At 33.3% G+C, this 24,853-nt stretch overlaps 3 protein-coding genes across 3 annotated transcripts; 2 read left to right on the top strand and 1 right to left on the bottom strand.

Moving 5' to 3' along the window:
- Positions 1-6,642, top strand: LOC128181763 (U4/U6.U5 small nuclear ribonucleoprotein 27 kDa protein-like). The gene is made up of 7 exons (XM_052850280.1): positions 1-106; positions 3,224-3,256; positions 4,124-4,214; positions 4,612-4,688; positions 5,242-5,321; positions 5,559-5,620; positions 5,972-6,642. Exons 1-7 carry the CDS (start codon positions 64-66, stop codon positions 6,024-6,026), a joined length of 441 nt encoding a protein of 146 aa, XP_052706240.1. The 5' UTR covers positions 1-63; the 3' UTR covers positions 6,027-6,642.
- Positions 6,184-14,660, bottom strand: LOC128181761 (ADP-ribosylhydrolase ARH3-like). The gene is made up of 7 exons (XM_052850278.1): positions 14,452-14,660; positions 13,066-13,192; positions 12,105-12,318; positions 10,835-11,058; positions 8,225-8,331; positions 7,838-7,920; positions 6,184-7,481 (listed from the first exon to the last, which is right to left on the bottom strand). Exons 1-7 carry the CDS (start codon positions 14,615-14,617, stop codon positions 7,275-7,277), a joined length of 1,128 nt encoding a protein of 375 aa, XP_052706238.1. The 5' UTR covers positions 14,618-14,660; the 3' UTR covers positions 6,184-7,274.
- Positions 14,658-24,676, top strand: LOC128181760 (uncharacterized). The gene is made up of 15 exons (XM_052850277.1): positions 14,658-14,809; positions 15,104-15,215; positions 15,364-15,467; positions 16,231-16,337; positions 16,815-16,923; positions 17,311-17,451; positions 19,672-19,787; positions 20,246-20,345; positions 20,684-20,813; positions 20,984-21,143; positions 21,570-21,616; positions 21,948-22,038; positions 22,662-22,753; positions 23,028-23,165; positions 23,932-24,676. The coding sequence occupies exons 1-15, from the start codon at positions 14,723-14,725 to the stop codon at positions 24,555-24,557; spliced, it is 2,160 nt and encodes a 719-aa protein (XP_052706237.1). The 5' UTR covers positions 14,658-14,722; the 3' UTR covers positions 24,558-24,676.
- The last annotated feature ends 177 nt before the right edge of the window (positions 24,677-24,853 follow it).

Raw genomic sequence — 24,853 nt, 5'->3', positions numbered from 1 at the left:
TTTGCTTCACTATTCACTTCCTGTACGATTTTTGAACGAAGGAAGTCAGAAAGAACAAACAATATGCCGAGAAGATCAAGATCTCGGTCCAGATCTCCAAAAAGAGGTATTGAAATAGTATTGTTATAATCACGGACGTATATACTCTTCCTCATAACGTTATTGTGTTAATATAATGTATGATCAATGCAAAGCTTATCTGCGAAGGTATCAGGAGAAAACGTACCCAATCTCTAGGGTACGTTTTCTGCAGGTACGTTTTTCTCCAAGAGAAAACGTAAACTATGAAAATCATAATTATACTAATTAATAGTTTTTAATATTTTTAAATAATTTTCAAACGCTACTTTTATGCATATTTCAATGCATAGAAATATATTCATTTTATGAACAATATCTTTATAATAATTGTAGCAACTTTTATTTTAGTACGAATGACCTTTCATAAAGTGTTATCAGCCTGCTTCTTCTAATTATCCATTTATCGGTAGCCTTACCGATTTGAGTGTCTCTATTAAAAAATAAAACTCCCCCGAAGAAAAGACAAGACGATGCTAATAAGCCAATTTACAAAGGCAAGGGCGACAGGAGTCAACATGAAAATTATAGACCTATTACATTACTCAGTTGTTTAGGAAAACTTTTTACTAGTATAATATGTGACCGTTTAAACACCTTTGCTAACGAAATACACTTAATCAATGAAGCACAAACAGGTTTTAGAAAGGGTTATTGTACATCAGATAATATATTTGTCATTGATTTTCTTTGTAAATATGCACTAAACAATAAGAGGAAACTATTCTGTGCTTTCATTGATTTTAAGCAAGCTTTTGATACAGTTTGGCGAGATGGACTATGGATGGAAGTTCTTAAAAGTGGGATAGATGGAAAATGTTTGAGATTTATTATTAACATGTACAAGGGTATTAAATCAAAGGTAAAAATTGGTCAACATTTATTAGATTTTTTTATGTGTAACATAGGTGTAAGACAAGGAGAAAATTTGTCACCATTTTTATTTTCTCTTTTTATTAACGATTTGGAAGATTATTTATTAAGAAACCAAATAGAGGGTTTTACTTGTCCTTCTCCTCAAATACAGGATGATTTATTTGCTATGTTGAAACTCTGTCTACTTTTTTATGCCGATGACACTGTCTTGATATCTGAATCTGCACCTGATTTACAAAAGGCATTAGATGTGTTTGCAAATTATTGTGATATATGGAAACTTAATGTCAATTAAGCCAAAACAAAGATCCTTATTTTTTCAAAAGGTGCAATGTCAAAGCATAAATTTTTGTATAAAGGTGTAACTATTGAAAACGTAAAATCATTTTGCTATTTGGGTTTTGTTTTATCAAGAAGTGGAAAATTTAATAATGCTAAAAAGCATTTAGTAGAACAAGCGTCAAAGGCATTATATGGTATTTTACGAAAAATACGTTATTTTAGCCTACCAATTAATTGTCAGTTAGACCTATTTGACAAGGTCATTAACCCAATTTTACTTTACTCGTGCGAAGTGTGGGGTTACGAAAATTTAGATATTATTGAAAAGGTACATTTAAACATGTTAAAATTTTTGAAATTTATTCTTAATCTTAAATCTAGTACTCCAAATTGTATGGTGTATGGAGAAACTGGAAGGTATCCATTGTCACTCTCTGTTAAAATTAAAATGATAATGTACTGGGCAAAAGTTTTAACAGCCCACGATTGTAAACTCACTAGTGTAATCTATTGTTATTTTTATAGATGTTACGAAAATGGATCTTTTATACATCCATGGATAAAATGTATACATGATATACTCAACTCGTGCGGGTTGTCATATATATGGGAAAATCAAACAATATGTAGTTATAACTGGCTTAAGTCAATAGTTAAAGAAATATTACAAAATCAATTTGTACAAGATTGGAGAAGTATAGTAGATAACTCACCAAAATGTGTTAATTATAGAATTTTTAAAACAAATCTCAATTTAGAAAAGTACCTGTTGATTTTACCTACAGATCTACGGATCACGTTTACAAAATTACGAACATGTAATCATCGATTCCCCATTGAAACAGGTAGATGGCATAATATTGAAAAACATTTAAGAAAATGTACAATGTGTGATTCTAATAGTATTGGGGATGAATTTCATTATATTTTAGAATGTACACATTTTGTAAACAACAGAAAAATGTTTTTACCCAAGAGATATTATGAAAACCCAAATATTATAAAATTTAACGAGCGCATGAATACTTTTAATGTAGAAAAACTAAAAAACTTGTCAATATTTATTAAGAAAATTTTCAAAGTCTGTTCTTCCAGAAACCAACTTTAACAACCTATTGTATTGTGACTTTAACCTTTTTTGTCATTATTACTTCTACTGTACATGTGATCCTTGACTGTATTCGTGTACATTTGTATATACTGATTTTGAATCTCAAATACCAGTGAATTGGTCTTGAGCGAATAAAGAATTGAAATTGAATTGATATGCGAGATTGCCTGATTTTAATTATAGTGATAATCAATTAAATACCTGAGCAGTTATTATTATGTAATATTATGTATTTCCTCCCTGCGCATGAGGTAAAAATATTCACTCTCCACACATTATACATGTCAGTGGCGTCGGAAGCAAATTGACTGTTCAATGTTACATCTCGTAGTACTTTCCATATATATGAATCAAACAAATATTTAAAAGACTTGGACTTGGTTTTATTAAAGCAACTTTGTTTTATAGATAATTTTAAAAAAAAAAAGGTTTTAAAAAATGCGATATCGACTTCTTCAGATACTCATCATTTAGTTCTCCAAATGAGATTGCAATAAAATCTAATTATTGAACGGTTCCGTTTATGGTGGATTAATTGTCTACTAATTAAAATGCTCAGGCCATGTTCGTTATGTGTATGTTACAAATTATTGTATGCATTTAAGAACAACAGCAACAAATGATACAAATGTTCATGGTATATTTTATTTTGTTTCATTTAAGAATATCTGTGAAAACCATTATTTATTATTTTCATAGGGTACATTTTCTCTTGGAGAAAACGTACCCTATAAATTTGGTACGTTTTCTCCTGGGTACGTTTTCTCCAGCATTCTCTGCTAAGAGGTGAATCAAATGGAAAAATGAAAGAAATTTATTAACGCCTGTTTTGATGAGTCTTTTAATTAACTGGATTTCTTTTCAATCTTTTTGCAGAAAGAAGATCCTCGAAGGAAAGAGAAAGAAGAAGTAAATACCTATATATTTCATTTTCACGACTATAATGTCATTCATAAAATTGATAAAGTATCAACAATTGAATACTGGTTATTTTTCTTCTCCTTTTTGACTTTGAATATTTGCTGTAAACCAAATATAATATGCGGTGTTTTTTTAATTAATGAAAAGGAGATTTGGTAGTGATTTTTAACAATGTTCAACAACATATTTCTTATTTCTTACTATACTCTGTCCCAAGATATCTTGGATTTACATTTTGCTTAATTGCATAATATTTATAAATACCTCGGGGTTCAAACGATGTTCATTCAAAAGTATGAAAAATTTCAAAGATTTCTCAGTCAAAATGCCCCTGTTAGCTTATCAGGTTTCAATTCAATGCTGAAAAATGTGATGTCTACAGGGATTTTGTATTGCAGTAAGCCCGGATGATAACATTGTAAAATTGCAATTTGTATTCCAAGTGTATTCCGAATTGAGAAAAGATGTAAACATTAACATTCTCTATTATAAATCTCCGTAAGGAAACTTTTTGTGTTCCTGTGAATTTATCTGAATGAAAGATGATAATGGGTCAATGAAATTATCTTGGAAATTATCCCTTTCAACTATTTCAATTGCATTTCTTTCACAGGTATGTGTATTTTTATTAAAAATTGTCCAAATGTGCTGCATAAATATCTTGAGACAGACTATACTTAGAGTTGTTTCTGTCAGTATGTGAAAAAAAACACTGGTCTATGACATTTATTAAGATATCACCCAGCAAAGGTTGCTTCCAAATCTTGCAGATATAAATAGCATATTGTTATTATAGATGTACCTGATTTACTGCATATGTGTATGGTGTATTGTTATAACATGGTAATTTTTCAGGACACAGACGCAGTCGTTCCAGGTCCCCTAGAAGGAAATCTAGGTCACCTCACAGAACCAGGGAACACAGATCAAGGTCGCCAAGGCACAAGTAAGCTGAATTACACCAATATAAACCCACTGCTGTATCATGTGTACATGTATGTGAAATAAAATTCAGTGTATCATTATGACACTTTGTTGACATTTAAAAGTACAGTTAGCTTACCTAGAACTATTATGACCTAAACTACCGGTGTACTGTAGTACAATTTTTTCATCTAAATTTGTAACTGTAAGAGAACACTAAATCCCAATGCTTTTATTTAAAATGCAGTACATGATAGGCCTGTTTAGCAGGGTGGGTGCTCATGAACACTTGCTAAAAATTCTGTTGGAAGCGGTGGGGTAATCTAGTGAGCCTTTGCTTGTGGTGCCCCCTCCCCCGCAAAAAAAAATAAATTATATTTAACAAAACAACCTATGACGTTATCTCCTGTCATTTACAGGGAAAGAAAAGAAAAGGAGAGGGAAAGAGAACCAAAGCAGGCAGAAAAAGTAGTGTTACAAAAGCCAGAAATATCAGGTATGGTAAGAAAATTCATGGAGTGAATATTCACATTAAAGATGGTATGGGACACATCAATTTTGTGACATACTTCCTATCAAAATAAACAATAAAATTTTGTAAATTTTTTCTTTCCTGAATTTGTTTCTTAACAGCGTAGCATAATGGTTTTAGAGCGCTAACTACGAATCTGTAAGTCATAAGTTCAAATCCTGCTGGGTCTTTTATAGTTTTTGCCTTTCAAAAAAAACATAAAATTGTCATTTTGGTCAATTATTGTAAAATTTAAAAATTCTTAAATTGTGAAAGTATTTTGATGAAATGTACTTTTATCCATATTAATATCAACAGATGTCCCATACCACCTTAATACAGTAACCAGTATTAGATTATGAAAGAATTTTTGGACTTTCTTTATTTTATTCAATGGCAATAGAATGAAAACTTTCAGGAAAATTGCATTTTCCCTTTGACAATGTGGTTTTGAATGCATCAATTTGCAAGCCAAAATTATTCTTTGTAAAATGGAAAATATGTGTATCAGCATTTAAAAAATATTAAATTTCTTTAGAGGAAGATTTAAAAGGATTGCCTCAGGATGAAGCAGATATGATGAAAATTATGGGCTTTGGAAACTTTGATTCATCCAAGGTAATAATATCTGCATGCTCTCATTTTATAAAGTTGATACTTTCAGACTTACAGTAGTTTACATGTTCTTCATATATTCTTATTTCAAGGAGAAGATTTACATAGGCAATGCCTATTGTCCAATTCTAATGAATTTTTTCAATAAAATATGTTCAAAATTTAAATTGATTTAATATTCTTATTTTGAATACATGAAAATCAGAATTCCTTATACGAATTAAATGTCTTACTTTGTAGGGTAAAAAAGTTAAAGGAAATGATATTTATGTTGCAAATATACCAAAGAAGCGAAGATACAGGTAAGCCTTTTAAACCTAAATTCACATGTACTGTTATGCTTATCTTTTTTGAACCTTTAAATTACCTAAACAGTACGTGCTAAATCTTATGAATATAAACAAATTAACATTTACAATTAAAATTAAATTCTAGAGAAAATCGTATTTATTAAACCAATTACAAATCAGTGGCATCAGAAGCAAATTGAAAGTGGGGAGGATTTTTGCACCAAAGTTTAGCGCCCACCACCACTCCCAGTTCCAACCCAACCCAGTTCAAACCCTATTGCAAATCAATTGAATTTTTGACTTAATAAAAAATCCTGCTTTAATAAAGTGGGTTATTTATCAGGAATCCTTTTATACTTGCAGACAGTACATGAACAGAAGAGGTGGCTTCAACAGACCTTTAGACTTCATTGCCTGAGACAATTTCCATCAAGGCCCACTGATTGACAGCCATTTTATATGCATAATGCTAAACAGTGCACAGAATTACATTTTATAGTCAAACAACAATTAGTACATTGACACAGAGGATGAAGTGAAGTGATGTGTACATGTACATGTGTTTTTTTGTAGTATCCATACAGTACCATTTTTAATATGTAACAATGAAAGAGGAAGACAGCAATTTTAATGAATACATTTTATTTTTAATATTCATCTATGTAGAATTATCACAGTCAATGAAATGTCCTCTGCTTCATATATAAAGAGTGAATTATTATAAAGCAGTTGTATAAGAATACCACTATGATATACAAGTAAATTGTGTTTTTTGTTGTTTATAAATGTCATCTAATATAAATACATGTAATGAGTTAAGCTGTTTAAATATAAGAGAGATGGAGAAACAAAAGAAAAATTTCAAACATGATTTTAATTAATAACTGTGATTCTAAATACCGCAAATATTGAATATTCAAGTTACATGTGGCTAATAATTTTAGTAATGGTCTTTCGAGTATCTTGAATATACCAGGTATTCCATAAATAACCACAAATATCACAAGTTCTTATGGATTGTAGATTAAAGTTGTGGGTTTTTTTTCTTCAAAGAACAATTCTTCCTGATCTCAGAGAATTATAAAACTTTTGACGGCCTTAGAGGTATGTCACGCTATCAGAGGTTTATTCCTAAACAGAAAGTGTAACTAATAAGTAAGTAATATTAAAAAAAAAGGAAAATAACAACTACTTTTTAATAAAATAATGTACACTGTAAATGTCCAAATATATGAGGTAATGTCAATAATGAAAGGATTGTTGCAAGCAAGGAAATAGTGTCCACTCCACTTGCAAATACATGTACGGTACATGTAGTATGGACACTAATGAACAGTGGAGCAGAATACCTGGCATGCACTGAATCAATAATGCTGTATGCACAGTTTTGTTTGGGTGAATTTCAAAGACCAGTATTAAATATCACTACCGGTACCGGTATAGTAGCTGCACATTGCAGAAGTTACAGTCACTGCAATTCTTTTATCAGTTCAAGTACCAAATTTCTGAACTGTTCAAATTTGTAAAGACATTTATAAATTTTCAATGTAAAATTCATGAAAATTTCCACAATGCAAACTTACAGTTTACAGTATTAAATTGTATTTAGCATTGAAATTATCCTCATTCATTGGTTAGATGGGTTCGTGAATACTACAGCAATAAATCATTCACTAGTTGAGGACAGTTCATAAAGCTGTTCCGCAAACTTCAAGGCATCCTCCACAGATTCACAGCCAGCTTGCCAGGATTTTGGAATAGCCTCTATGCCATAGCAAGCACCTGCTATAGCACCTGCCATTGTTGCTATGGTGTCTGTGTCACCTCCCAGGGTAATGGCATAAATGATGGTCTTTTCAAACGAGTTTCTGTCCTAAATAAAATTTAACAAAATTTGGAATAAATTCCTCCTTGTTAGTATAAACACGGATACACTTTCCATTTATGTTTGAACTAGCCTTGTAATTTAGGTAAATACTAGTGCATGTAGTTTCATTAGCAAACATTTTTAAAAATTTTTTAGTATCTGTCATTAGCTATTTTACCCTAGTCTCAATACCCATCTATTTTGTTTCATAACTTTATTTTTTTTAAAAATTTAAAAATAATGCACCTTTTGTAGTCCAACATGTGAAATCTTTCGGGAATGACACCATTACATTTACTGAAGTATAAAAGTTTTGCATTTAGATTGTAAGAGAAACAAATTACTGTACTATGTTATTTTACCTCCAGTTTGTCAATGTGTTTTGATGCTCTCAGAAATGAATAAACAGCTGTTGGAACCGATCTGTAGGCTGAAATATCAGTTCCTGAGGGAGAAAGTAAAAAAAAATTGTCTTCATCTATCATCAAATAGACACAGGGCTATATACTATATCAACTGACAAGTGATTTTACTTGTGACTGAAACTTGCATTGATCACTTCAGGCCCAAGGACTATCAACTGAGAGCGTAAATACAAGTACGGTATACATGTATGTACACTGACACAAAATTTCAACTCTCAATAGTTTTAAAAAGAAAATGAATTTTTCATTATGTCTTTCTGAATGTAAATAATATGCACTTGAAAATCAAGATGATAAAAATTTTGACCAAAAAAACAGGACTACCCAAGTTCCCTGTGATTTCCTCCGTGGAAGGTAAGTCCTCTTGTAAGGCATATTTCCTTATGTCGTCTGTGATGCTTGCATAGGGAAAATCAAAACGTGTTGTTTCCCTAATTATACAAGAAACATACAAAAACAGCACAGTCATATTCCATTAATTGCAATAATGCAGCCCTCGATCTCCCTTTTTTGTCAGATGAAAAAAAGGACTACATTATTATACCTTATATTCCATGTACCATTACCAGTATTTATTTATTTTTAGCTCACCTGAGCCAAAGTTTTACATAGGAATATATAGAGAAAATCTTTAAAAATCTTCTCAAAAACTATTCGGCCAAGAAAGCTCAAAATTGAGTGGAAGCATCCTCAAATAGTATATATTCAAGTTTGTTCAAATCATGGTCCCCGGGGGGTAGGGGGGCCACAATTTAGGGATCAAGTTTTACATAGGAATATATAGAGAAAATCTTTAAAAATCTTCTTCTCAAAAGCTTTTAGACCAGGAAAACTCAAATTTGAGTGGAAGCATCCTAAGATAGTGTAGATTCAAGTTTGTTCAAATCATGGTCCCCGTGGGTAGGGTGGGGCCACAATTGGGGGATAAATTTTTATACAGGAATATATGAAGAAAATCTTTAAAAAAAATTTCTTTTAAAAACTATTTGGCCTAAAAAGCTCAAATTGGCGTATCACCATTCTCAGATAATGTAGATACAAGTTTGTTCAAATCATGGTCCCTGGGGGGTAGGGCTGTGCCACAATGGGGGATAAATTTTTATATATAGAGAAAATCTTTATAAATCTTCTTCTCAAAACTATTAGGCAAGGAAAGCCCAAATTTGAGTAGAAGCATCCTAAAATCGTATAGATTCAAGTTTGTTTAAATAATAGTCCAGGGGTTGGGTGAGGCTACAATGGGGGATGAATTTTTACATAGGAATATATAGAGAAAATCTTTAAAAATCTTCTTTTCAAAGACTATTTGGCCAGAAAAGCTTAAACTTGTGTAGAGGCATCCTCGGGTAGTGTCAATTCAAGTTTGCAAAATCACAGTCCCTAGTGGTAGGACGGGGCCGTGATGGCGGTTTGAATTTTTACATAGGAATATATAGAGAAAATCTTTAAAAATATTCTGGGAGAGTTTTCAGTTCAAAACTCAGTACTTAGTGTGAAAGCACAGGTTATGCAGATTTAAGTTTGATGTAACCATGATTCCCTAGAGAAAAGTGGGCCACAAAATGGGGGGGGGTGGTATATAGGAATAGTGAAAAATCTTCTTACAGGTACAACAACAAAAGGGGCTTGGTATTTACCCCAAAAAAAGAGGCGGATAAAAATTGGCAGATTTTCAATTTTTTTTAGCAAGATCTACTGTACTTAGTTGTCAAGATATTTTGATACTGTAATGCTAATTTGATAAGAATAAAGGCAATTGTTGCTCAGGTGAGCGATGTGGCCCCTGGGCCTCTTGTTTATATTACTATTGTGCTGTATTAAAATGACTACGTGCATATTACTATATTTAATATTGCTTTGAAAACCACAATACAATGCAATTTGTTTAATACATTATATCCTTGTGGGATAAAACACTGATCTATTTAGTTCAATACACAACTAGACATCAATGAGATGGTTACCATCTAAATAGGCCCCACTTTAAGGTGGATCATTATACATGTGTACCTTAATTGCTTAAATCAAGAAAGTGACTTGATAATGAAAGACAGCATGATGCGCAAGTCAAGAAATAGACAAGCCATACAGGGAAAAAATAAGCAATATCGAAGTGGGAATATTCTATAAGATTGTTCGATATAAAGTTCATGTATAAACCTTTATGAAGTGAGCTACCTTAATGAAGGATGAAAGTGATTTGGTTTGTCCTTAACCTCTGATTTAAGATCCTTTACCTGTACGCAATCTTTTGGCAAAATTAGGCCAAGAGGAAAGAAATCATGGTCTAAATTTGGATTTCTAAGAGATATGCTTTGACCTTCACCTCTGACCTAGAAACTTGGTTCAGGTAGACTGCACACCCTGTACCCTAAAGCACTCTTTATGTTAAGTAAGTATGAGCCAGATGAAGCCAATTGGAGAATATATAGTCTGAATAAGGATTTTTCACAGGTCCAATATCCTTGACCTTTGAAATTTAAATTTGATTGAAGGTCACTGCAATACTACATGTATACCCTTTCTGTGTATGAAAATTGGACCATATAAATGCCAAAGGAAGAAATTAAGTGGTCAAGATGGATTTTACACAGTTATGGATTTGATATGATCATAACATTTGATCTTGATGTCAGATGAAAGATCAAATGGAGGAGAGCTGGATGGATGGACAGACGGATCACTATAGGGCACCCACAGAGCAGGCTCCAAATCAATCTAATTAAAACTGATATTTTAGATCAGCTACCACTAAATGAGTATATAAGCGGAGGCGCATTAAAAACACTTTTTTTTTATATTGGGCTTTAAAGATCATAACAAGGTAATACACAATGATCATTAAAAGTATACCCTTTATAAAACACATTTTTGAAGGGACACATACAATGCATACAATCCTAGTAACAGTTAAATACATGTATGTGTACATACTTGTCCTCCTCTGCTTCAACCTCCTCTAGTTTCCTTTTTTTGATCTTCTCGGTGACTTTTTTTTCTCTTTCCATTATTCTCTTCTGCAGTTCGTCACAGAATGCTCCTGTATCCACCTCCTTTGATCCTCTTAATGCCAGATCTACCGCAAAGCTTTGGAATATTGCACCATTTATTGCTGAGGGGTGGGAGTGTGTAATCTTAGTTATTTGTTCAACTAATTCCTAATAAATACATGTAATAATGAAAATAAGATATACTGTGAACGGGAAATTTTCGTCCTAAAATTTACGAGTAGAATTATACCAGTTAAGGAAATGTTGTGAAACATGTTCCAAGGGGGTGAACGTGGGATTTGTACGTTGGGCACTTAAATTGTAAAAGGTGGTGAAAAGTAAAGTCTCAGCCAAGACTAGAATCCAGAGCCTCTGGCGCACCCTGCCAAAGTTCTAACCACTGAGCTATTGAGACCTGATATGTTGATGAACAGTCACACACCTGTTAACCCAGTGACATATACTGTACAATAAAATGTTGGTGTAGCATTCTAACTTTATTACATAAACAGGTCCCCAAAAACCTTATCCTCCTCCAGCATCTGAAGCCTTTGGCTTAGATTCAGCATCAAATGCTGTGGAGTGCATCAGTATCACAAGATGCATCATCTATCCAAATTGGTTTAAGGTTGAACCAATGATAATTTACTAGGATTTGTATATCAAAGGGCACCTGTTCCAAAAACTTGAACCAGCTCCAAAAACATTAACTGCATCCAGCATCCAAAACCTATGGCTCAAATTCAGCATTCAAGCCTTTCAATTGCATCAGTTACATAAAATACACCAGCCATGCAAGAATGGTGTTCACAGTTAGGACCATCAAAGGGCACCTGTTCCAAAAACTTTAACCTGCTAAAAGAACCTTATCCTCATCCAGCATCCAAAACCTATGGCTTAGATTCAGCATTCAAGCATATAAGTATCATAAGACGAACCATCCATGCAAGTTTAAAGAAGATAGGACCAGTAGTAACCAAGAGACAGGACCTGCTTCAAAAACTTTAACCAGGTCCCGAGCTAATGATGAGGTAATTAGTCTGACTAACCTCTTCGACTTTGCCTCAATGAGCTTAAAATCAGAAATTTTACCACAAAATTCATATTTTTATTCAGTGTGACTGTGTGCCATAATACTCAAATCTAAATTAAAATTCTGTTGTACAAATATGAAGAAATTCTACACCGTTGAAAAATGTGCAATGTATACTGACTGTCAAATGCTGAACATCATTTTGTCTGTAGGCAAACAGTGGGGCTGGAACGATCCTCATAGCCCCTCCATTTCCGTACGAACCTTCCCCGTCAAACTGTTCTGCTGCTGGCTTATATGGATCTGCGAATTCTGCATCCTTCAGCTTGGAGAACACAGTGATGATACTACCCCCATAACCTCGGTACGGGTCCTTAAAATATTCTTCTGAAAACCTTACAACAATAAAAAAATCTTTTTCATTCATTATCAACCAGGAAAATTAATGGTCAAAACGTGTAAAATTTTCTACATACTGGTTTTTCTGAGATTTAGACCCATTTCATATTTTGCCCATTTTTCAGCTTTTTATACCTCCTCCAGCTAATTCCCTACAAAAGGTTGACATAAATCATGGGCATGTTGCACCATTATATGTCAGAAACTTATCAATGTATAGTTTACTATGTCCCATCCACCAATTAACTTTTCGTGTTATTTTACCTCCCATCTATAACTTGCAATTTCACTATGTAAAGTCAATACAACAGTCATAGCCGGAAGTTTTGTATTTTACTTCTGATTCCCCGCATGTACTTAATAGCATTAGAGGCATATACAAATTGCATACCAATTTCAACAACATCCCTCTAACTAAAAACAATGGTTAAAAATCATTTTATGAATTTTAGCAACACTCATAAGCCTTCAAGTACAGCAACCCTCAATTTTTAAATAATTACAAAAATATTATCCAAACTATCCCTTGCTACCTAAAATTACAATTACAATTAAATTTTCAAAATTTAAAAATCTAAATTGTGAAAAATTAAAATTTGAAAATTCTCAGTTAAATTAAGACCACATCCTTTTAACAATGTTTCGTTACATCTACATATAAATTAGACAAACTCCTACCAGCAATCATTGTTCATTTAGAATATTCAATAAAAAAAAAAATTGTGAATGAAAATGCAAAGTACATTTTTGCCATGTGTTTTGCAACAAAGCCTTTATTTTCAATCAGAGACTGGGCTACACTCCTGGCCATAGCTGTATCATCTGTGTAATCCCGTAATAGCTTGTCTTGTTTGTCAGCCTCTCTGCCATCTGGAATTTATATATAAAACTCAGTGGTTAGCAAGGAGATTATAAGATTTGTCTATTTTCAGGAACACTTTGCAAGCCTTGTTAAACAATTAACTCCTTTTAAAAATAAGGAATAAGGAAATTAATCAAAGAATGTCCTAGCTACATGCAGCAGTAATGGAAGGAAATGTGATGCTCAGCATGATAACTTTATACTCTTCCCAAGATGCATGTACTATTTATGTAGCACATTTTCTTAAATTATTCAATTTTCATCAATACTGCAGGATTTAAATGATATAATTCCACAAGAAGGAATAATTAACATCCAAAAATTTATCATTTGAAATGCACCCTATATTTTTACAAGTTGAACACATGTTGAAAGACAGATCTAAAAAATCAAAAGTCAACCTCTGCTATATCATTGCAAACAACAAGAAAGTAACCTGGGCTGCGTTCAAGATCGTAGCAGCTAGCCTAGCCGCTAGGTCGTAGATATCTAGGTCTATTGAATGGACCGCTAGGTCTCAGATTTGAAGTTTAAAATGTTCAACTAAAGACTTATTACATCGACAAAAATTTTTAATTTCAAGTGGAAATATACATGTTAAAATTCATAATAACTTAAGGGATGAACAAAATATCACTAAAAGAATAGATTTCATGTTTGTTACAATTTACAAAGTGGTAACTAAGGTGGCCATCTTGAATTTGATGCTTAGCATAAAATATTTAGGCTACGAATATCTACGTAGCAGCATAGGGCTAGCTTACCGTTCAATTACGTAGCCATACGTAGCAGCTACGCTCTTGAACGCAGCCCTGGATGATAATGTTCAAATATTATGAGAGGTGTTCTATTAGTGAATTACAAATTAATGGAAAAAGATGTCAGATTTTCTCATTATAAATCTATGCAAGAACCTGGGAATTTCTCAGTGTTGGTATAAAAGAGATGGCATGTCAATGAAAAATGATTTTACCGCTTCATTTCAATTACAGCACATCTTTGACCAGTAAATTGATTGTGTATTTTTTATATAAAATTTTTCAAAAATAATCCGGATGAAATTAAGAAGTAACGTAGGCCTACAAATATAGGCCTATATCAACAATTAAAAAAATTAATTCTGTGAAAAATTAACAGGAAGAGGAACAATGAATTGTCATGAGCAGTTCTATAAAAGTATATGCAATTGCTTTGCCAATATACCGGTATATCTGGCATATATTTATAATACACGTATGTATGTACTACATATGAATGTGTATAATACCTGTTGCAGGATCATATTCCGACTCCAATTTACCGATACTTTTTAAGACTTTTTCCACTCCAATACTTTTTGCCCATAAACCCTCAAACTCTGAACCGATGCAATCGCCCAACACAGCACCAACCAAGGCGCCTTTAAATTTTGAAAGAAGAACATTTTTCGACATGTTTGTTTTACTTTCGTTTTTCACTATTTCGGACGTTTCAGTTACTATTCTAAATTTAGTTTCTCTCTATAATCTTCCGGTACTTTTATATTTTTAACTTTCGGCATGCCAGTCTGTGAAACATGCGAAGGCGAGGACTATGAAGAAATTGATGGTTTCTTTTATTGCACAACGTGTCAAACACAATCTCAGGTGAGCTGTACACAAGACTGACACTTGACCTTGGAAATATTTTATTCAAATGTTTGGAATTGCATAATGCTAATCAATGTCTGATTTTCCATATTCTTAGTTTTTTCCTGTTACCAGAGACATAAATAACATGTCTCTGGTTTAACTTACATTGTTAAAAAGTGAAAGAAATAGACAAATGGGACAGAGGTATTACATGAATGATACATTTTTGAGTCAACTTGGCCTAAATTCAACTCATGTAAATTATATATTTTTAAATATTGAGTTTGGTGATGATTATTTCTTTCTCAGGCTTTTCGTGTAGAAGAGGTGGAGGATGACTTTAATACCCAACCGTCAAGGTCATTGCGGCTCAAAGCAAAAACGGTCAAGACAAAGTCAACTCGGCAACTGACAGACATAGGTGAATAGAAATTTATTCTGATTAAAATTGTCAATGCTTAAAACTAGTTCAGTGCATTATATCTACAAAATAAGGTATTGAATCATAATTGTTTTCTTTATATCAACTTTTCCATGATATCTCTATGATGGTAACTGGTTTGTTTTAGAGAAAGAGTTTGGTCGACCATGGCACACATATGAAGCTTACCAAAAAGTTATCAAAAAGCAAGTGAAAACTCTTATTGCAATGGGAGCAGACCCTGCTTTAAAGGTATCAAGTACATGTACGTTTAACTCGAAATTGTAAATTATTTGAACAAATAGTAATGCACTGATTAATCTTATTGATGAACACATTCTGTACAAAATTTTCATTCTAAAAAATTCTTCAAACATTTTACCACAGAAACCATCACTTTGCTTGCCTTTATATTCTTTTAAACACCATCACCAGCCCCATAAAGTGAAGTGGTGCAGTTGGTTTACATGTAAAAATGGCAACCATTGATCCGATTCATTTTTTGAGGTCAGTTAAGTGACAATGTCACTAATGAAAGTAAATTTCCTGAATAATATAATGGTACTAACTCAGAATGTGTGGAAATAAGGTTAATCAGTCCAAAAACTAGCACAATTTTTTATGCATCATAAATTGCAACTTTTTAACACATACTGTAGCTCCCTCGAATTTTTTAAGACTGGGAGCTAAAGACATGCAGCTTAAACTGTAAAAGTTTTCATAGGATACCATAAAATTTTTAATTGTTTTGTGATTTGAATAAAAATAAGCTGAAAGGAATCATACTTAACTTTAAATAATTGAAACATTTTATAAGCTCGGAATTGAATTTTATGCTCTAAATGTTAACAACAAAATAAATAAAATCAAATTACAAATGAATATTTCTGCTTTTATAGTATATACAGTACTTTTGATATCTTATGTACTCTTTAATAACTGTTAACTATGATCAATATTCTGTTTCAGTCAGTCAATATTTTTTTTCAATGTAATGTTTTTATTCAATTTACAGGATGTAGTTTTCAGGATCTGGTGTAAATATCTCTCCCTCACTGGGATAGCATTCCCAGAGGATCAAGCCAAACAAAAAACTGTATTCTCAGGATTCCAAAGAAATAGGTATGTATATTTTTTTACTGAGAGGCAACAGAAATACCTTACTATGTAAACTTACCAATAATATAGCAGGAGTATTTGATACCCTGATCCTGTTTTAAATTATTTTGGATTCAATTTAGATTTGACTACCTTTATATTTAAGTAGATGAAGAAGTCAGTAAATTGAGCTCCTGACACTAAATGCCAGTTTTTAATACAATATGTAATATCAAACTACCAATACATTAATACTTTTTAACACTGATGTCCTTGAAATCAAGCATCCCCTCAACATTTTTAAAAATGTCCCCGCCAAGTCCCTATTTATTTTGAACATCTCCTGAAACCCTTTCAAAACTACCAACTCGTCGAAATCAGACTCCAGCCTTTTTGTTTAAATCCATACCGGTATGGGTGTATTGAAAAAGTGAAAGTGAAATATTGTTTTAAAGATACATGTGTTTGTGTGTTTGATGTGCTTGACCCCTGATATTGTAGAGAAGTATACCCACCTACCATAGAGAATCCAGTTGTTCCTTTGGTCAGGTCCAAGAAGAAACGTCTACAAAAATTTGGACTGTCGGTCTCCAAGATCAGAAGGCTGCAGGTAGATAATTAAACACATTTTGTGAGGAAAATGGCACAAAAGTACAAGTAGTACTACTGTAAAAGTGTTATTTACGCTGGTGGTTAAGTACATGCCTTTTATGGTCAAACAATACGCTTGGGTATTAAATGTGCGGATGTGTGATTTACCACTCTTAAGTTTTGATATTTTTACCATACACGCAGGGGTATTTTATGCGCGGTTTCAAGTTTACTGCGAAACTTTAATTCTGAGTAAGAATGTTATTCATGGTTGCTTGAATTTTCAATGATTGAGCTACAGGTTTAGCAAACTAGTAACCAAATATCATTTAATGTAATACATGTACATCAATGACTTTTTAAAAGCATATTCAAAACACTAAATGTTGTCCTATTTCTGTACCAGGAGCAACAAGTGATGATGGAAACCCTGAAGGGTAAAGAGTTTTACGAGGGAGACAACCCACTGGAGGAGTTGTCAATCAATGGAGATTCAGATAGCGATGAGGACTTCCTGGGGTCAGAGGAAAACTGTATTGTTGAAAGGGTTAGCATTATAATGTTTTCACATTATTCAGCCAGTTTGTAAAATCCATATATCTTTGATGCCAAGAGGCCTAGGTTAGTTGATGCATTCATGGGACTTCAAGATAAGTTTACAAAAAAAATAGGTCTTCCTGACATTATTTTTGCAGTTAATTATTCTTTCACTGTCTAAGACATTTCTCTTAAATTGATACCATGAGGTCCAGATGATGCAAAGTTAGAACATCAGGTTAAGTTGACCTAATTTTTAAATTAATATTCATTAAATCTTTATATTTTTGAGACTAAGAGGCTAGGAGTCATCAAACTTTAAAAATTGATGCATCTTAGTTCCTCAGAATACATTGAACCAAAATTAGGTCACAGTGACCTGTGATGGTTACTTTTTATCAGGAGAGTGTTTTTAGGTGATTGTGCTTCTTGTGTATTTCTATGTGTTTTTAGCTCACCTGAGCCAAAGGCTCAAGTGAGCTTTTCTGATCACAATTTGTCCGTTGTCTGTCGTTGTCGTCGTCGATGTCGTCGTTAACTTTTCACATTTTCATCTTCTTCTCAAGAACCACTGGGCAGATTTCAACCAAATTTGGCACAAAGCACCACTAAGTGAAGGGGATTCAAGTTTCTTCAAATGAAGGGCCACGCCCTCTTTAAAGGGGAGATAATTGAGAATTATTGAAAATTTGTTGGTATTTTTCAAAAATCTTCTTCTCAAAAACTATTTGGCCTGAAAAGCTAAAACTTGTGTGGAGGCATCCTCAGGTAGTGTAGATTTAAGTTTGTTCAAATCATGGTCCCCGGGGGTAGGGAGGGGCCACAAGAAGGGGATCAAGTTTTACATAGGAATATATAGAGAAAATCTTTAAAAATCTTCTTCTCAAAAACTATTTGGCCAGAAAAGCTCAAATTAAAATGGGAGCATCCACAGGTAGTGTAGATTTAAATTTGTTCAAATCATGGTCCCCGGGGATAGGGTGGGGCCACAATTGGGGGATCAAGTTTTACATAGGAATATATTGAGAAAATCTTTAAAAATCTTCTTCTCAAAAACTATTGGGCCAGAAAAGCTCAAATTAAAATGGGAGCATCCACAGGTAGTGTAGTTTCAAATTTGTTCAAATCATGGTCCCCGGGGGTAGGGTGGGGCCACAATTGGTGGATCAAGTTTTACATAGGAATATATTGAGAAAATCTTTAAAAATCTTCTTCTCAAAAACTATTAGGCCAGGAAAGCTCAAATTTTAGTGGAAGCATCCTCAGATATTGTAGATTCAAGTTTGTTCAAATCATGGTCCCCGGGGATAGGGTGGGGCCACAATAGGGGGATGAATTTTTATATAGGAATATATAGAGAAAATCTTTAAAAATCTTCTTCTCAAAAACTTTTTGGCCAGAAAAGCTCAAATTAAAATGGGAGCATCCACAGGTAGTGTAGATTTAAATTTGTTCAAATCATGGTCCCCGGGGATAGGGTGGGGCCACAATTGGGGGATACATTTTTGTACATAGAGAAAATCTCTAAAAAATCTTCCTCTCAAAACTATTAGGCCAGGAAAGCCCAAATCTGAGTGGAAGCATTTCCAAATTGTATAGATTCAAGTTTTTTGAAATAATAGTTCAGTGGTATGGTGAGGCCACAGTGGGGGATGCATTTTTACATAGGAATATATAGAGAAAATCTTTAAAAGTCTTCTTTTTAAAGACCATTTAGCCAGAAAAAGCTTTAACTTGTGTAGAGGCATCCTCGGGTATTGTAAATTTAAAATCACAGTCCCTAGTGGTAGGGCGGGTCCGTGATGGCAGTTTGAATTTTAATATAGGAATATATAGAGAAAATCTTTAAAAATATTCTGGGAAGGTTTTTCGGTCCAAAACTCAGTACTTGGTGTGAAAGCACAGGTTATGCAGATATAAGTTTGATGAAACCATGATACCCTAGAGAAAAGTGGGGCCACAAAATGGGGGGGGGGTATATAGGAATAGAGAAAAATCTTCTTACAGGTACAACAACAAAAGGGGCTTTGTATTTACCAAAAGAAAGAGGTGGATAAAAATTGGCAGATTTTCAATTTTTTTTTAGCAAGATCTACTGTACTTAGTTGTCAAGATATTTTGAAACTGTAATGCTAATTTGATCAGAATTAATGCAATTGTTGCTCAGGTGAGCGATGTGGCCCCTGGGCCTCTTGTTTGATAAATGTGTTATTTGACTTTTATATCATAGAAAGAAGTGACCATAATGGTGAGGACACAATGGATGTCTATGTTTAAAACTCTGTGCTTCTGTCTTCTTGGAATGAGGATCCTAAAATGCCTAGTCACAGCTTCAGATATTGTAAGGTATGAAGTCTTAATATAAAATGATGTCTGTTTCTTACGTACACGTATGAAGTTGAGGTGTTTTAAAATTCAATGGATCTAGCATTGTTAGGCACTGGTACATGTATTTTATTCCATATTACAGGCACCTGATGGTATATAGTTTTTACACATAATAAAAAACCTATACCTAATTATTAGTATAGAGGGTATATATTTTTTAATATGAGAAAACTATATAATGTCAAGTGCCTGTGTGGAAAAAAGTTTACCGGCTGATACACTAATATATAAAAAAAATTGTTGACATTGGGTTGCATAAAAAATTGTAACAATCTGCATGACATTACATTAAAAAAATTTACAATGTTTCATATACCAGGTAATTCACACCTTGCGATTTAATGTATACCGTAAATTAATTCCTTGCTTTTGATTAGGAATCTACAGTATTCAAATTCTCATTTCTCTGACTCCAGGTGGGTGAAACAAGGTCTCCTTCCCTATATGCAGGTGTCCACAACACTGCCAGCTAATATGAAGTTTTGTTTTCTTGACAACAATGCCTTTCAAACAAAAGTAAGTAAATTTTGAAAGACAATCTACCCCCCAAAAATCTATATACAGTGTACAGGGTTATTTTTGACCTGTGTTATTTTTGCCCCTCTTAACTTGCAAACAGTTTCGCCCCTTCTTGAATTTGCCCAGACAAAGTTGCGTTTAAAGAGAGATAATTTGAGCCATTGCCATTTGCGCAGTCGAAAATTTGCCTGCAGACAACGAGGGCAAAGGCGCGAAAATTTCCCTGTTAACAGTATTTTGATTGTACCGGTACCTTCATTAATTTAGATGAAAACTTTGCACTGCTACCAAATATTTATTATCTTAATACGTAGTTTATATTTATCCTTTTCAAGGTGCCACGCGTGGATAAAATGTACAAAACCACACAGAAACTACTTGACTATCTTGAACTGAGGGATGTCCAAATTCAAGTACCAACACCTGTTCTGATTAGCAAGTTTATTGTTCTTCTAAATCTGCCAGGTACGAGAGTACTGTAAAATAGTCCATACTAATAAGGCCTTCACTATTAGCAATGAATGCAATACAATTCATCTTAAGGTCTCTTGCAGTTTCGTGTTTAGCTAAAGTTCATTTTTCTGATCTCATTTTATCCAGCATTCCATCCATACTTTTTCTTTTTGAATTGACAGCGGAGTTGCATGGTTTCTGCCAGAGATTGCACATGATGAGAGTGGAGAAAATCAAAGAACAAGAGGGGATAGAGATCTGTGAGAGCAACGAAGTCCTGGCCATGATGTGCATCATTACAACGCTACAGCTGATGCTGGGCCTGAACGATAGAATGGAATGGTAAGGTTCTAATTTCTCTTAACATTGGTTCATCCATTTATGTCACAAATATGTATGTCGGTGTTGTTGTAACCAATTGCAAGTTCAGAATCTCGATTACATGGCAAAGACTCAATTTGTTTACACATGTACCTGTGCATATATTCTTAATGATTGTTAGATAATTTTACCTGGACAAAGTTCTTTGTGATAGAATAATCAGACAGTTATATGGGACACAATACATTAGGGCTGAGACTGTCTAATATTTTTTCATACCTTACTGTTTTTGAGGAAAATATAGAACAGTACAGAGTGATCCATAATTTTGACACCATTTTAAAAATAAAATGCTGCATTTAGTTTTCATAATTTCATTAATGAATACTGTATATTGATATATGTGATTGAGACTTTTTTTTAGTTTTTGCTAAATCACTTTCACAGGGAGCTTTCCAAATGTGCTAAACAGATAATGGAGATTCCAGGCTTTGGTATGTCCATGTGAATGCTCACTGAAAGTTATCAAGTGAATATCTGTATCAATATTAAAAACAGCTACTGTAATGGTATTGAAAATTACTGTTAGTTTTTGTGTGGTAAATTTTTTTTTAAAATATTGCGAACTGGTACATAAAGTACATGTATTATGTATAAGGCATTTGTGATTTATGTTCTCTGCAATTCTTATAGCTATGTTGTGGAAGGTAGCTTTTGTTTTAGATGAAAATGTTAAAAATATTTTTTACATTCATTTTTGAACATTTTTCAAAAAAGCCATTAAAGTTATGTTGTTAAAGGATAGCTTGCATTGTACACTTTCAGAGCACCGCCTGTTTTGCTGGGACCAGTGGGTGTCCTACACCACCGACCATAAACTGAGTGGTACCTACTCCTGTGTCCTGACCGCACAGTTGTAAGTCACTACTAGACAGCCCACACTCAGTACAAGTACTGTTTACATCTCTGTCACTGTATAAAGTACTATAGATTCCTTAATTTATGCGACTACTTAATTATGCGATTCTATTGTTTTACATCAAATCGCGAGAATATGAAATCATAATTGCTAAATTTTTTATCGTAGTTTTATTTAGTTAGTTAACATCTGTCAGCAAAATAAAAGCGAGATTTTAAAATCGGCGAGATGTGCTTCTCACGATTTTACGCGGATATTCAAAAAAATATTAATTCCGCTTGTTTACTTAGGAATCTACAGTACATGTATTTGTGTTGCAGTCAAATACAACTAGCATTTTGGTACAAAGAACAAAAAAAATCCAAGATGGGCTTATTATTAACATACAAGGTTCTTTGTACAGTAAAAGCAGAGATAAGATATTTTTTAATAATTTGTACCATTTAAACAAGATTTTTTTTTTTTGGAATACTATATAGGACCCTCTCCTGTGGAAAATTGATCTGGATCCAAACCTAGAAAATTTTTAGTCGCTTTCATTTGCATACTCATTTGTATTATTGTTGTAATTATTACCGTATTTTATCATTATGATTTCCTTTCTTTTCCTTTAATTCTAGTGACCCTAGATCAGTCAAAGATATAGACAGATATGTGGAGGAATTGAAATCCCTGAAGAAAAATGTCAGAAAGATGAACGACAATTGTAGAAGTAAAGTCTCCATCTACATTACACAATCAGTGGTTTGACTTGTATTTGTGTTTGTAAATTTTTTTCATCAGATTCTTCATTATCCTACAGGATACACTAGAATGCATATGCATATCTATTTAATACACATGTATTTGCAATAAATACTACATGTATCTGGACGCAGAAGTTGCTTATGAATTTTACTTGTGTACATGTACTTGTGATTTACCGTATGTTTCAGTTTTAAGTATAGTAAATAAAAATTTTGTATTGGGCTCTTAAATCTTTCTAGAGAGATGTGAAAATAGACTAGTGAGAGAGGAAACCATATCTGCTATTAAAAGACCAATTAATCTACTTTTGGAGAAAGTGAAAGAGAAGGAGAAAAGACATCCCAAGCCTGGCAGTGGGAGGGAGTCCATGGCAGCTGGTGAGATTGTTTTACCGAACTGAATTTTTCATTTTTAAAACAGTTTATTTAACTAGCATGGTTTTAAGAGTGCCAATATGCAGTAATGTCATGGTGCTACAACGTGCCAAAAGTATTCGCAGAAAAATGGCGGACGTCATTTCACGACGCTGAAGTTTTGATAGAGTCAGTGATATTTGATAGATTTCAAATGGGAGAGGAGATATTGGCAAGGACTACTGTGGAATCATTAATTTTCGTGGATTGCTTATATTTTACTGCTTCGTGGGGACGTAATTTTGTGTATCCTCTTAAACCTTCAGAGGAAATATGTCGTTATTATCCTAATTTATTAATTCTTGGGGGGATATTAATTCGTGGATGAGAGGTACTCACTAATTCCACGAAAATTGAGCCACCACGATATCTAATGATTCCACAGTATATGTATTTTCTTATATACATAACAGAAGTATAAATTAAGCATATAAATTTATTGCAGCCAATTTTGTATATGATAGGTTTTTACAGCTTCATTGGAATTTGAAAACATTACTGAAAAAAGATTGTGTCTTTTATATATTGAGGATGTAAACTTATAGTTAAGTTAAGGGCACATGTACAAAACCCATGAAAAATAAGCCATCACTAAATACATGAGGGCATCGTTTCTTGCAACTTCTGGAGATTTTTATCCATTTTGTTTTGTAAGGATTCAGTTAGACCACATTAGTAATACAGACCATTCATTTTCATAACATAAAAACTTTGATTCTTGAACTTGTAGAACTGTTAGAGAAGGATCCAATGGGGTATTTCATGGGGGAGTATGATGAGAAATTAATGGCCGAAAGTGAACCAGAGACCATTTCATTTAAACCATGCAGCCTGAAGTATATCACACAACCCAGGTCGTTTGTCCAGGAGTTGGAGAACTGTGGATTAGATGAGAGCACCATCTACAGTTCCTGCTTAGAAAGTTCAGATGAAGATGATAACAAAGAAAATGACAATGAAAAATGTGACGAAAATGATGAGGATTTTCACCAGTTGTCAAGTAGCAGGAGAAGAAACAAGAAAGAGAAGAAGACGAGAGTGAGAGAAAAACTGTCCAGGATAGTTGATTTAAACCAATCGGGAAATGAAAAGTTTGATAAGAAAAAACTCTTAGAGATTTCAGATATTGTCCTAAGTGTGCATAAGAACTTTCCACTGGTCGATCCAATGAATGCCTCTACCAACCAGAGCGCTTCTCTTCAGTGGCTGATACAAATTTGTGCAGAAGTAATTCAGTGTTCAGTGGAAGTTTTACAGTCAGAGCTGGTGAGGTTTCAGATCTCCATGTTTGGTGAAGATGACACATTACAGACAAACCGCAGAGAATTTTTGCAAGATGTTGCAAATCAAACATAGTGTCTCCATTCAATATATAACCATTGTTGTTTTAAAGTAAAGTTCTAAGAAAGAAAGTTGGATTTTAATTTTTTTCAGTGTAAATTGAAATAAAATAACAACATGTACGGTACTGTAAACATGTTACTCTTGGCTGTGTATTCTATTTAGCAATTGTGGTAGAAAGTAGCTTCAGCTAGCATGATCCTAAAAGTATATTTTGTGTTTTTATAAGATACTTCATTTTTAATCACTTCTTTCAATACTTAAAAAACATATTTTCACTGTTGCATACTAGTATGTCTGCTAGTAAGTAT

Source organism: Crassostrea angulata, chromosome 4 (genome assembly GCF_025612915.1).
Source record: "Crassostrea angulata isolate pt1a10 chromosome 4, ASM2561291v2, whole genome shotgun sequence".
In the NCBI taxonomy this organism is placed as follows: Eukaryota; Metazoa; Mollusca; class Bivalvia; order Ostreida; family Ostreidae; genus Magallana; species Magallana angulata.
Note: the sequence above shows the minus strand (reverse complement) of the source record. Positions and strands in the feature narration are given on the sequence as shown.

Excerpts from the sequence above, each read along its gene's own strand:
- LOC128181763 (XM_052850280.1), top strand. The coding sequence starts at position 64 with ATGCCGAGAAGATCAAGATCTCGGTCCAGATCTCCAAAAAGAG. Across the intron at positions 4,215-4,611 it reads TCAAGGTCGCCAAGGCACAA|GGAAAGAAAAGAAAAGGAGA; the intron begins GTAAGCTGAATT and ends TGTCATTTACAG. Across the intron at positions 5,621-5,971 it reads CCAAAGAAGCGAAGATACAG|ACAGTACATGAACAGAAGAG; the intron begins GTAAGCCTTTTA and ends TTATACTTGCAG.
- LOC128181761 (XM_052850278.1), bottom strand. The coding sequence starts at position 14,617 with ATGTCGAAAAATGTTCTTCTTTCAAAATTTAAAGGCGCCTTGGTTGGT. Across the intron at positions 11,059-12,104 it reads ATGATGTTCAGCATTTGACA|GAATTAGTTGAACAAATAAC; the intron begins GTCAGTATACAT and ends TGTATTTATTAG. Across the intron at positions 8,332-10,834 it reads GTTGAAGCAGAGGAGGACAA|GGAAACAACACGTTTTGATT; the intron begins GTATGTACACAT and ends TTGTATAATTAG.
- LOC128181760 (XM_052850277.1), top strand. The coding sequence starts at position 14,723 with ATGCCAGTCTGTGAAACATGCGAAGGCGAGGACTATGAAGAAATTGAT. Across the intron at positions 15,468-16,230 it reads GAGCAGACCCTGCTTTAAAG|GATGTAGTTTTCAGGATCTG; the intron begins GTATCAAGTACA and ends TTCAATTTACAG. Across the intron at positions 16,924-17,310 it reads CCAAGATCAGAAGGCTGCAG|GAGCAACAAGTGATGATGGA; the intron begins GTAGATAATTAA and ends TTTCTGTACCAG.